The sequence below is a fragment of the Sycon ciliatum genome, chromosome 4, assembly GCF_964019385.1.
Source record: "Sycon ciliatum chromosome 4, ocSycCili1.1, whole genome shotgun sequence".
NCBI classification, from domain to species: Eukaryota; Metazoa; Porifera; class Calcarea; order Leucosolenida; family Sycettidae; genus Sycon; species Sycon ciliatum.
In genome coordinates, this window is record NC_088646.1 from 24,618,849 (window position 1) to 24,632,983 (window position 14,135).

General features: G+C 49.9%; 1 protein-coding gene across 2 annotated transcripts in view; it reads left to right on the forward strand.

Moving 5' to 3' along the window:
* Window positions 1-7,186: 7,186 nt before the first annotated feature.
* The window catches only part of LOC135815202 (protein mono-ADP-ribosyltransferase PARP14-like), a 33,843-nt gene continuing 26,894 nt past the window's right edge, over window positions 7,187-14,135 (forward strand). The window contains exons 1-4 of one of the 2 annotated variants that reach the window (XM_065328464.1): window positions 7,187-8,046; window positions 10,358-10,564; window positions 12,980-13,372; window positions 13,583-13,900. In XM_065328464.1, the coding sequence (XP_065184536.1) occupies window positions 7,647-8,046; window positions 10,358-10,564; window positions 12,980-13,372; window positions 13,583-13,900 (1,318 nt within the window). In that variant the 5' untranslated portion in view covers window positions 7,187-7,646. Of the gene's footprint in view, window positions 8,047-10,004; window positions 10,257-10,357; window positions 10,565-12,979; window positions 13,373-13,582; window positions 13,901-14,135 lie in introns of those variants that run through there. The other variant, XM_065328465.1, reaches the window with a different exon arrangement.

Here is a 14,135-nt window from a genome sequence, read left to right on the forward strand (position 1 = left end):
GTCGTGCTGATCGCTCAACTAGCGACTAAAGTACGTGTACGGTGCTGCTCAATGAAATCCAGTCGCGTCACTCAAGTGACAGCTTGTGCCTTGCATCATTCCGCAGCCCAGTGTTTGCAGGTCTAGGGCTGCACAACGCCTGGCACATACTTGAGTGACGCGACTGGATTTCATTGCGCAACACTGTCTGTAGCATGTGAAATGCTGCCAGCGCATGCATGCATGCAACATCTGTTGTTTTGCAGAGCTGTAAACAGCCCTCCCCCCCCCCCCCCCCTCCCCCTCTTATCGCTGCATCCTCTTGCATGTGCACCTCTATCCATGGCCAAAGCCGGCCATAGGATATGGTGTAGGTGGAATATGGTCTGGAATGTCAGTGGGACTCAAGTCGTCACCACCAAGACTGCACTTCTGCGAGAATTAGGTACCGAAGCACTCAGCCTTGGAGCGAGCTGTGAGATGTTCACGCTGGTTGGAATCAACAAGCAAGTAGTGTCGTTCCTTCCTGGCGGCGGCTTTAATGGTACTCCGCCACTGTTTGTCACGCAAGTTGCCTGTTCGAAGCTTCTGCTTGAGGTGTTCCTCCCAGGAAAGTTGGGCTTGCTGCAGAGTTGACACAGCATTGGTAACTGCCTGGACATAGGCTGCTTTCAGTGTCTCACTGGCTTTTGAGCGGCTCCACCTCTTCCACGCTGAATGCTTGTGTGCGATTGCACTACTACATTCCGGCGTCCACCACCTGGGATCAGAAGCCCTGGTCACAAGCTCCTTGTGAGGAATAAACCGGTGCATACCATCATGTATTCTAGACGATATACTAGCCCATGTATTATGCGGTGGTAGGATCATCGCTGGCAGTGGTCATAGCTAGCCAGTCTGTGGAGCGGTAAAACGCTCTGAGCCTTTGCCAGTCAGCCTTCCTGTAGCGCCACACAGTCCTGGATGACGATTCCTCGCACTGGGGGAGCACACTGGAAAAGTCCACGGTAATCGTAGAGTGATCCGATCGGCCAAGAGGTTTTCCTACTGTGGATGAGGTTGTTCCAGGCAGATCGGAGAGAACAAGGTCGACGAGGATGGCGGTTCCACGCTTAGGCTCAGTGACGAGCTGGTCAAGGCCGTACGCTGCACATAAAGTTTCCAATGCGTCGCCTGCTGGGGTAGTCCTGTGACAGTTGAGCCAGGCGGTGCTGTGCACATTGAAATCCCCAGTGATCAGCAAGTAGTCTCCGAGGTGCCGAGTGTCCTCCAAGGTGTCCTCCAGGTAGATCTACTCCACAAGGCTGCAGTCAGAGCCACTGGTGCTCCCAGAGCGGTAGATCTACACTGCGCAGACTATGATCTTTCCATGGGAAGACGTCTCAAGAAGAAGCCAGATGACTTCGAAGCATTTGCAGTCAATGGAGTCCAAATGGCGGAAACACAGGTCTGACTTTACCCACACTGCAATTCCACCGCCTTGGCCTGTGCGGTCACAGCGGATTGGTGCTGCATAACCCGGGATTGTCCATTCGGCTAAACTCATTTTGTCGGCAGTTAGCTTTGTCTCTGTAACAACGGCAAGATCCGGTTGGGTACTCTGCAGGCAGTGCTGAAACTCGCCAAACTTAGACTTGAGCCCGAAGGCTAGGCCTTGACAGATTATGCTAATGTTTTCGTGAAATTATGCTTTTCGCATTGCTGAAAAAATTGCAGAATTATGCTATTTTTATGCTATAAAAAGTTATCATATTAGGCCATGGTAAAAATTATCTTTGATTCTCAAGTACGCGTGCACCGATTTTTGGTGGCGCACCGACGATTTTTTTTATTTCTATGCATGCATATGCGCGCATGAAAACGGTCAATACGAAAGGCATGAATCAGGGAGTAGTAAAATACAGGTATTTTTCTACTCCCTGGCCTGAATAAAAAAATAATTATATGAACGTGTGACGTACATATGTGTGACCCTATCTTTGGAAATAAAAAAATTGGGGGAAATAAAATAAAAAAATCGCTCGCTCGCACCGATTTTCACAGGCTCATGACCTGAGAACCAACTTTATTTTTTTACCATGGCCTTATGCCGCATTATGCTCACATATGGTTCTGTGCAAAATAACAGGGGCTTTTTTAGTAGAGGCGTTGTACTGTAGTAGCAAAAGTTCAACGGGGTCAACGCACCGTCCGACCTAGCTACGACCGTCACTGTTTGTTGTGGTGACTGGAAATGTTATCAAGGGAGTCGTAAACCTACGACTTCCTGGTGCATCTACATTGTACTTGTACCAAGAGTATATAACCCCCGGGGGGGGGGGGGGGGGGGGGGGGTATATAAGGCCGTCATCACGCCACGTTCTCCGACTTCCGTTTACATCTACGTCTATGGTGAAAAACCAAAAAGGGTGGTCGTGTCATCAGACAGGCACAGTTCTTGACGCGTACACGCAGTCAGGTTTTTGGAGAAATTTGAACCCACGTACATTGAAGTACAGGGTCACTCGGAAAAAGGCTGGGGGAGATACGCACGTTCATACAAAAAGTCGTATACCTCCCCCCCCCTCTCCATACCACGTCTACGTCTCCCGTTTCCTCTGCTCCCGTTTTCACCCCGTATACGGATCATCATGACAACCGACCAAAAACTCCTTACGTGGACGTAGACGCAGCGCTTTGTACCATGGTGTGATGACAGCCTTAGGCTTAGGCTGTCATCACACCATGGTACAAAACGGGAGACGTAGACATGGTATGGAGAGGGGGGGGGGGGGGGGGGGGGGTATACGACTTTTTGTATGAACGTGCGTATCTCCCCCAGCCTTTTTCCGAGCGACCCTGTACTTCGATGTACGTGGGTTCAAATTTCTCCAAAAACCTGACTGCGTGTACGCGTCAAGAACTGTGCCTGTCTGATGACACGACCACCCGTTTTGGGTTTTTCACCATAGACGTAGACGTAAACGGGAGTCGGAGAACGTGGTGTGGTGACGGCCTAAGAGGTTATGCGATACACGTCATATAGTACGTTTGCCACTCCAAATTCTTCTATATAAGGGGTTTCTGTACCCGCTTTCGGCATTTTGCCACCCCAACTGGCTCCAATATATGGCGGATTTGACGTTATCGCATAACCTCTCTTGCTTGCACATGACAATACAACTGTATGGAATTTGATGCGAACAGGCGGATTTTTCCAATTTGATGCGATTCGGATGCAATTTGCCTCGAATTATGCGATTATTCGATTTTGGTAGGAATTATGCGAAAACTTATGCTAGCATAATCTGTCAAGGCCTACCGAAGTGACGAACAGTTTGACATGTATTATAATCTATATGTGATGTTTAAAGGGGAAGTTAAGGCAAAAATTAAAATTTCACCAGTTGTAGTCTTCGGGGTGCTGAGTCGAATGGTCGTGGTCCGAGGAAGCTGAGACGCTCCCTTCCTACTTGAATCCCAATCGAACTCGCGCACTTCCACCGAAACTGGGTGACTGCGCCCTACTACATGTAGATGGGGACTTGTATGCAAAATGTCACTAAAAGCGCCATTTCGTTCTTATAAAAGCACGGATGACCGCGATTGGCCCATATGTTGTAGTCTTTTGGACGCCGAGTCGACTGGTTTTGGTCCGAAAAGGCTGCGATGCGGCGTTCCGCCTTTATTCCCAATCGAACATGGTTGAAGAAGCGGTCACGTGCTCCTGCGTACACGAGTCAGCTGGTCACCGTGCCTGCAGGGTACAACTTGCTAGCCTGTTTGACCTTTTTTGGGTGCAGTCCTGTCACTCGAGTTGAACTCGAGTTGAACCTTGGTGTGAAAGTTGTCACCTGCTGGCGTGGTGACCAGGTGATTTGGGCACCCAGGAGCACGTGACCGCTTGTTCAACCATGTTCGATTGGGAATAAAGGAGGAACGCTGCATCGCAGCCTTTTCGGACCAAAACCAGTCGACTCAGCGTCCAAAAGACTACAACATATGAGCCAATCGCGGTCATCCGTGCTTTTATAAGAACGAAATGGCGCTTTTAGTGACATTTTGCATACAAATCCCCATCTAGTAGGGCGCAGTCACCCAGTTTCGGTGGAAGTGCGCGAGTTCGATTGGGATTCAAGTAGGAAGGGAGCGTCTCAGCTTCCTCGGACCAAGACCATTCGACTCAGCACCCCGAAGACTACAACTGGTGAAATTTTAATTTTTGCCTTAAAGGGGAAGTATACCCTAAAATCAAATTTTCACCAGTTGTAGTCTTCGGGGTGCTGAGTCGAATGGTCTTGGTCCGAGGAAGCTGAGACGCTCCCTTCCTACTTGAATCCCAATCGAACTCACGCACTTCCACCGAAACTGGGTGACTGCGCCCTACTAGATGGGGATTTGTATGCAAAATCTCACTAAAAGCGCCATTTCGTTCTTATAAAAGCACGGATGACCGCGATTGGCCCATATGTTGTAGTCTTTTGGACGCTGAGTCGACTGGTTTTGGTCCGAAAAGGCTGCGATGTAGCGTTCCTCCTTTATTCCCAATCGAACATGGTTGAAGAAGCGGTCACGTGCTCCTGCGTACACCAGTCACCTGGTCACCGTGCCTGCAGGGTACAACTTACTAGCCTGTTTGACCTTTTTTGGGTGCACTCCTGTCACTCGAGTTGAACTCGAGTTGAACCTTGGTGTGAAAGTTGTCGCCTGCTGGCGCGGTGACCAGGTGATTTGGGCACCCAGGAGCACGTGACCGCGTGTTCAACCATGTTCGATTGGGAATAAAGGAGGAACGCTGCATCGCAGCCTTTTCGGACCAAAACCAGTCGACTCAGCGTCCAAAAGACTACAACATATGGGCCAATCGCGGTCATCCGTGCTTTTATAAGAACGAAATGGCGCTTTTAGTGAGATTTTGCATACAAATCCCCATCTAGTAGGGCGCAGTCACCCAGTTTCGGTGGAAGTGCGCGAGTTCGATTGGGATTCAAGTAGGAAGGGAGCGTCGCAGCTTCCTCGGACCAAGACCATTCGACTCAGCACCCCGAAGACTACAACTGGTGAAAATTTGATTTTAGGGTATACTTCCCCTTTAACTTACTTCCCCTTTAATCTATGCCATGTACGGTACGGACCAGGGAGTACTAAAATAATAGTAGTACAATAACCCACCGGTTTATCCAGCCAGTACTCCGCCTCTGTCTCCATCACCAAACCACTAGTGGAGAGGCTACTGAAGCAGGAGGAATCCACTGAAGACGTGTTTGCTGCCATCAAAGCCGCCAAGTTGGATGTACGTGTGACCGCACGCCATGATCAAGTTGTGGCCCTGTCCTCCTTCAGGGACCAGCTCAGCCTGGACGACCAAAGGATCTTGGATCTGGCTGCGGAGAAGGGTGCCTCAAGTTGGCTCACGTGTCGGCCATCTCGCCGCTTTCAGTTCACGATGCCGAAGTCGGGATTTCGCGATGCCTTGTGCCTACGATACGGCTGGACCCCTCCCCGACTGCCAACCCATTGCGTCTGCGGCAAGAAGTTTGACACGACGCATGCACTGTCGTGTTCAGTTGGTGGCTTCCCTGGAATGCGGCACAATGAGATTCGCGACCTCACCGCCAATTTGCTGCGGGAAGTAGCCCACGATGTCTGTGTGGAGCCTGCACTGGAGCCCCTGACCCTGTCCGGTGAAATGTTCCCTCTTCGGTCGACCAACATCGAAGACCATGCTAGGCTGGATGTGGCAGCGCGGGGGTTGTATGGGAGTAGAGCTAGAGGACAATGTTTGTGTTCGGCGGGTGTTCAACCCTTTTGTCCCCTCAAATCGAAACCTTACACGTACGTACACTCTCGTCTTATCTACTGGTGATTGATCTACGCTCATGCATGATTCATGCATGAGTTTCGAGTATACCGCGCGCGCTCTCGGGACGAAACTTTTCTATTTTCAAATAAGTACACTACCGGTACTAGTAAAAACTTCGGCTAGTAGTAGTAATCAGGTAATCGGTAATGAGTTCTTCGTTAGGTTTCAGGGGCGTACACCGCTCGCCTCTAGGAGTGGTTCCCATGCAAACTGATCAGCCAACATAATTCCACACGGCTAGTGCTCTTATACGTATCCGATGGAGTTTCTGCATAAACTGCTGGATAATGTCACTGCTACGCATATTTGATTCAAAAAGACTGAACTTTGCCAAGGCATTTTTTATGGATGTTTTGTTCAGCAGGACGATTTCATGTTATGCCGTGAAACGAGTCGCTGAAGCACATCCACACGCTCAGTCTTGAGTCGGGTTATATTCTCGGGAGGACTGCGGTAAAGCTGCCCAAACTTTGAATCACCTGGAGCAAACATTACACAGGGCAAGCAGAAGCCACCATGGAACGCCGGTCAAAAGACTACCCAGGGAAACTCCTCCAACCAGGATAGTTGAAAGCGGCGCTGTTTGCCACCCGTCTGGACACGCACAGGAAACGAAATCCTTCGCCTTCAGTGCAGCTAGTGGCGCACAATGATTGTCAATGACGGAAATCTTTTCCATGTATGGCAAATTTCGGAGTCAATCAGGGATTCCACCGTGGAGGTACACTTTCAGAATATCCTTTCCAACACACTCCAATGTCACTGAAGTAAGTCTTGGATGATCCAGCAGCTTCCAACAACGGTCGCTCTACAGCTTCGCCGACGATTCCGTCCTCTGTGCTGCTCGTTGCAGACTCCACTTGGAAGTCAGGTGCGTCCGCAATCTCATCTATCGCTTGACCTTCGTCACTGGCTACACGCTTTGCCTCCTGCTCAAAATAGCTCTGAATAGAGCGCTGGCCCTCTGGATGTCGACTCTTCATTTTTCTTTTCCACAAAGCGAAAGCGTCGTCAAAAACGTAACCAACTTTGTCGAAACAAACTGCAAAGGAAATGACTCTGAGATCGAGGAATCGCTGTAACTTGTATGTAGAGACTTCGTTGCACCCAGTAAGTAATAGTTAGTTCAGTAGATCTACGCTGTGTCACAAAAATGCCTCAGCAGCACTTTTAGTTTTACACCTTGCCTTGTCACCGTCCTCGGACGGTCAGGCGGACTGCAGGCGACTACGCCGCCTAGGCATGCATGCACTGTATGCACGCTGGGCCTTGATCAAAACATTCTCCGTAGATCTACCCACATCGAAATTATTTTACTGGTTCCCGGGCATCCCGGGAACCGCCCTATGTACGCCCCTGGGTTTGTACTTTGAGTTTGAAGCTGACGGAAGGCGAAGGACAGGTGGACCGTAGAAGACGCGGTATCGCTGTCATTGAGAGTGACTACAATGTGAGCACATCTGACTCGACTTCTGCATGGTTTTCAGACTTTGTGGGCCTGTCAATGCTGTTATGTGGCTGTCGGCAACCGTAACGTTGAAAACAACTACAGAGTAGACCTACAGTACCAAGTAGTTGGACCAAGGACATTTACTATTCATTTCCACACCGCGACTTCAGGCCCACTGCAGTGTGGGCAGTGATGATGACCCAGCAACGCTGATAACTAGTCTACGACTAGCATTTGCAAATTGGCTTGCCGCTGTTCCTCGCACTGGCGCTGGATACCAACTCCACTCATTCGGACGCGTTCAACAAAACCAGACCTGTAGGCTGTAACCTAGTGTAGGGAGTCAACAAAAGTACACAGACGATCGGGAAAGACATGAGCTCTTTCGCTAACGGCGCCTCCAGCAGCACGTCCTCTTCACAGCGAGGTAGAGCGCGCAAGCAGCGTTCGCAACGTCGCAATCATCAACGCGTGGACGAGGCAGCAACACCTGAGAGAAAGTCGGATGACTCAATCACAGGAGCAGGCGATGGCCCTGACAGCATTGTTACCATGGTTACTGGTAGAGGCAGTCCTGATCCTCAGAATCAGGATTACAGTCCAGGAACGGTGACGATGAATACATCCGGTGCTCAGGTGGATTCCAGTCCACAATCAAGCGGAGGGCCATCTCCACCACCAGCAAAGCGCGCACGCCAACCGGTGCCCTACAATGACACGGCCACCGAGAAGACGACGACAATGGATGGAGTAGACGGCAAACTAGAACGGGATGGTAAGGAGCTCTCAGACTCAGGCAATTATTTTCATTGGTGCTTGCAATCAATGACTAGGGAGGCGTGTACATGTACCTCGCGCAAAGCAAACACGACTCGTGTCATCCCCAACTCTTCAAGGCATGCAAAGACTGGGCTGGTGAAAATATTCCAGAATGATGTGCCTGTGTGTGTGTGTGTGTGTGTGTGTGTGTGTGTGTGTGTGTGTGTGTGTGTGTGTGTGTGTGTGTGTGTGTGTGTGCGCGCATGTGTTTGTGTGTGGTTTGAATGTTCATCCAGGTTGGTACTAATGGTAGAGACTTTACACGAACATCATAATGTTCAATATGGAAGATCGTTGAGTCTGAATCGTCTCTGTCCCGTGATTACTCTGACTAAAGAGAGTTACCGGTAGTTGTACAGTACATGTATATGTGCCTGTAGCACTCAAATGTCCATTCCGATACTCGGCTCATAGCCCCAATCGTTGCTGACGATCACAGAGTCGCACCATGCTCATTCCAGTGCCCTTGATAGTATAATCGTTTACTGCATGTACATCTACATGAATAAACTACTTTCAGAGATTTACTGAAGCAAAGCGGCCAGAGTCACAATCCAAGAAGCGTTAGGCCAAGATCGGGAATGGTTATGAGAATATGAGACGATCACTGACTACTTGAACTGGAGTCTTCAAAGTAGGTAGAACAAGGGGACTGGGCATATATGCCTATGGTTGATAATGACTGTGAACCACACGTGCTTGGAACAAATAAATGTGGGGGGGGGGGGGGGTGTTTTTTATTTTATTTTTTAAATTTTTTACTAGCAAACACAGCCCTACTAATAATCAGGGGAAGAGGACAACTGAAATGACACTGGACAACAAGACAAAGGGGAGTAGGTGTTGCATTGCTTGTAGGGAATCAGAACCAATCCCGAGTGTCTGATGTACTTCGAAGTATCCGTACTGGCCCATAGACTCGGGCTACCCAATGATTACTATTCACTATCTCCTCGGGTTCAAGGCACACAGCACGCACCGTGGACATGGTGGAGGAAGAAGGAGAGAGAGAGGGAGAGAGAGGGAGATAGATAGAGAGAGAGAGAGAGGAGAGAGAGAGGAGAGAGAGAGAGAGAGAGAGAGAGAGAGAGAGAGAGAGAGAGAGAGAGAGAGAGAGAGAGAGAGAGAGAGAGAGAGAGAGAGAGAGAGAGAGAGAGAGAGAGGAGAGAGGAGAGAGCGAGAGCGAGAGCGAGAGCGAGAGAGAGAGAGAGAGAGAGAGAGAGAGAGAGAGAGAGAGAGAGAGAGAGAGAGAGAGAGAGAGAGAGAGAGCCAGGTAGGACCAGGGACACTTTCCTTCCTGTACATCATTTCCCTGTTGATGATGACTTCACTGTGCTGCCTGGCTTGGATAGGGAGAAAGCTAGACCTATAGAGGCCTGGTATAGACACACAACCAGCTTAGGAAACAGTTTCGCTCGTGCCAAGCCACCACCATGCCTGATCATCAGGGACATGGTGGCAGATGCAGTGAACTAGTGTTGAACGGCGAAGGTAAAAAAAGTAAATGTCTCACCCGACGTAGAGCTAGATAACATCAGTACTACACAGTAGAGCCTAGACTAGACTAGAGTCAGAGCTGGCAGAGGTCAGATACTACCACTACCAGTTGCGGTACCGAAATCGAAAGCCTGTCACCTTGTCTAGTTCGGGGAATTCCCTTTGATCGTTCGCTATGCGCCCTCCTGCCTGGCGCGCGAGTCCCTTGTCAAAGACATAAAGACCATGATTTGGCATGAAGACAGTGGCGCGTGGCTCTTGCATGACTCGTGGTAGATCTACGGTGTAGCTGCAGTCATTGCATGCATAGTCTGCTATGTAGCATGATCCTGATCGAGGTCCAGGTGTTCCACGATCGCTAGGCGCTAGCAATAGCATAGCCTAGCGCGGGTTCAGTAGGTTCAGTGCGAATCATGAGCCACTGAACAAGTGAGTCGAAACTGGTGGTCGCGCGAGTGAGCTGAGTTTCGTAGCCTCACGGAGTCACGCGCCGAGCTAGCGCTGAACGAAAGTCTTTCGATCTTCGGAACAACGCGCAGCGTAATTTGTCAGTCGGAACGGGTTGCGTTTCGCGTGGACGTGGATACAGTCCGTGGCCGGCCCTAGCCGTGGAGACTGTATGCAACGATCAGATCATGACCACTGTCCTCTAAAAAAACCCGACCGAAAGTACGAAATTATCATGTTGCTGTATAGCTGGAGTTTGAGGCTATATTCTTCCTAAATCTCTCGCGTGCGCTGTTTGTCTTGATGGTCGTTCTCGCTCTCAGGGAGCAGCCAGCCATTGGCAGCGATGGCTTCGCTAGATGAAGAGACAGCGCGCCGGACCGTCTTGGTGCGTGGCTTGCCGCAAAGTGTGGACGAATATGAGCTGGAGGCCTTCTTTCAGAGCAGCAAGCAAGGAGCTCAAGGGGATGTTGAGAGTTTGACTATGGCTGGGCAAGGTCGAGCCCATGTGACCTTCGAGGATCCAAACGGTACGTGGTCGATTTGTTCTCGAAGTCCAGATGCCAAATTTTGTAATTATTTCACAATGACCTTATACAGTGCTGCTCAATGAAATCCAGTCACTCAAGTAATAGGGCTTGAAAGTGCTGCGTCACAGCATAGCAACAATTTCAAAAATTCAAAAACTGGATCCACTTGGATCCAGTTTTTGTATGGATCCAAGCACATTTCAAGCCGTCGTACCCACAGCATGGTGATGTAGCCAGTGAAACTGACTGATTTGGCTACTGGGGGCGGGGTTACAACTGGTGGCGAAATAAAAGTCACACCTGCATGCGACATGAGTGGGTTGCTATGCACCCACATACTTAGGCAATAGCGAAGTCACACCTTAGTGGATCCAAAAATAGAAATCTGATGTCAACTTACTACTCCCTGGCCGTTTTGACGTCATCACTTTCAAGCCCTATTAGTTTGCGCCTTGCAGGCGCACGATTTCGCAGCACAGTGTTCTGGTGTTCGCGGGTACGCGTCTAGGGCGCTGCGCAAGGCCCGGCGCGTACTTGAGTAACGCAACTGGATTTCATTGAGCTGTACATGTACATGTACTGCACTTTCCCTATGTGAGCATGTTGTACTAAACGAGCTACAGTTGTTAAAGGGGAAGTATACCCTAAAATCAAATTTTCATCAGTTGTAGTCTTCGGGGTGCTGAGTCGAATGGTCTTGGTCCGAGGAAGCTGCGACGCTCCCTTCCTACTTGAATCCCAATCGAACTCGCGCACTTCCACCGAAACTGGGTGACTGCGCCCTACTAGATGGGGATTTGTATGCAAAATGTCACTAAAAGCGCCATTTCGTTCTTATAAAAGCACGGATGACCGCGATTGGCCCATATGTTGTAGTCTTTTGGACGCTGAGTCGACTGGTTTTGGTCCGAAAAGGCTGCGATGCAGCGTTCCTCCTTTATTCCCAATCGAACATGGTTGAACAAGTGGTCACGTGCTCCTGGGTGCCCAAATCACCTGGTCACCGCGCCAGCAGGCGACAACTTTCACACCAAGGTTCAACTCGAGTTCAACTCGAGTGACAGGACTGCACCCAAAAAAGGTCAAACAGGGTAGTAAGTTGTACCCTGCAGGCGCGGTGACCAGGTGACTGGTGTACGCAGGAGCACGTGACCGCTTGTTCAACCATGTTCGATTGGGAATAAAAGAGGAACGCTGCATCGCAGCCTTTTTGGACCAAAACCAGTCGACTCAGCGTCCAAAAGACTACAGCATATGGGCCAATCGCGGTCATCCGTGCTTTTATAAGAACGAAATGGCGCTTTTAGTGACATTTTGCATACAAATCCCCATCTAGTAGGGCGCAGTCACCCAGTTTCGGTGGAAGTGCGCGAGTTCGATTGGGATTCAAGTAGGAAGGGAGCGTCTCAGCTTCCTCGGACCACGACCATTCGACTCAGCACCCCGAAGACTACAACTGGTGAAATTTTAATTTTTGCCTTAACTTCCCCTTTAACACCTGTAGACGTCCGAAGAAGTTGGTACTCCACGTCCTCCTCTCCATCACAATCCACCTGTGCTTTCAGATTTACACTGCGGCACACAGTCTTCCTCAACATACTGTACGTTGCACTCGTTACTTGAATCGTATTCCCCACACCAAAGCCCATTTGCACACGGTTTGCTCCGCTCACCAGGGAGTACTGCGTTCGCTGCCTACTGCTCATGTTAGCTATGTCCCGCATAAGGGCACTCAAATCATCAACTTGAGGAAGCAGCAGCGGAATCCAGTGATTGTTTTGCACTTTCAACCAATACTGGCATTGTCCCGGATATGTCCAGCGATGTGCACTCTGGCCAAATCATCGGCCGACTCACCTCCCAAGTCAGTGCTGATGCCAATCGCTTGCCAGGTTATCATCAGAGGAGAACTCCTTGTCACTGTGTACACGGAGTACGCCTGAAATGAAAAAAATGTTCTCTTTTCTAGCACGTCATGATTCTGATGAGATGTTCACAACTGAGTGAGAAACGATGCAAGTGGCGTCAGCAGTACTGTGGTGTTAGATATTCAGTGGAGCAGCCGGGTCACGTCAGAAATAAATTAAATAATGGAACCGTGAATATCCCCATTTCAGTGATCAAGCGAAGGCAGGTTGGAACTATAGTAGCGGCTATCTGCATTCGGATGCTCGGCACAGGGGACACGTGACCAACTTTAAAAAAGGATTTGGTGTGCCATTGTCCAAAGGGGTTGCCCATTATGTTTGTATGCACGCGTATGTTGCATTCCTTTATTGGAGACGATGTTAAAACAGTGTATGATAGAAAAAATGACTCCCATGGCGGAAAACACAAGCCTGACCAATTCATAGCTTTTTTGTTTGCTTAGTCCTCACCGTCGTTTCCGGTGTCGTTCTGGCTGGTCTGTTGCAGATGCACAACGTGTAGTCAGTGTGAAATCGCACATTATCAAGGGCATGCAGATCAAGGTAGAGCCGTACTACCCGCCAACAGTCCATCCAGCAATGCAGCAACCTACCGCGGGTCTGAAGCCTGGCTCCAGTCAAGCCGGCCGAGCTGCTGTCGACTCTTGGACAGCAAAGTTCAATGCTTTGGAGCAAGGCGGACGTTCGGAAGGATCCTCCGGCAGTCAGACTGCAAGCATGACATCTGGACATCAACAGAAGCAGCAGATGCAGCAGATAGAGGACACGCCACACAGGTTTTTTCCACAACAGCTTGGCCAGAGAGGCCCTGTCAGTCAACAGCAGGATACCCTGGGTAGACACGATGGTACCATTGGATTCCCACGGCCTCGCCCTCAAGGTACATGTACCTTTATATTGCCGTATTTTCCGGAGTAAAGTGCACTCTTTAGATGTACTATTTTCAGGCCCCAAATCGCAGGGGCGCACTATGCTCCGAATATGAAAATGCATGTACTTTGAAAAGTAGCGCATTGTATCAAACTGTTGTGAAATGTGCCACCTTTGACCCGGCTGCTGTCTGTGTGATGTCCACTGCTGTGCTGTGTAGGTGAAGCGCACAACATCCATGTTGCAATGCAAGAAACTGGTGCCATGGCTGGAGCAGCGGGTTATGCCAGCGTCAGCAGTGCGTCGAGCGGTGCTGTATTGCAAGATGCTGGTGCCATGGCCACTCCACCGCGTGGTGGCAATCAAACAAGCAATGCTGGATGCACTGTGGTTGTTTCATCTGCTGGCAAAGACCTACCCGATGCAGAAACACTTGAGATGTACTTTGAAAGCACCAGAAAGTCAGGTGGCGGGTGTGGAGCTGAGGTGCATCAGATCTCCACCAACATAGCACACGTCAAATTTGAAAGTGCTGAAAGTGAGTAGTGGCGGGATTGAAATGTTTCCCATGCGCATGTGTGCTGTGTTGCCTTCTGACGTGGTGGCAGTGGCGGTTTTTGCCGGTATCACGTGTATTGAACTGCTGTGCTGCGCCTTGGTCAGTGCTGCGCTGTGCAATGTCGTGTCGTTCGTGCCCTGCTGCGATGTGATGTGACGTGGTGTGATCTGCCCTGAGCTTCCCGTGTGTCTGGTTGGTCTGTTTGTATGACCAC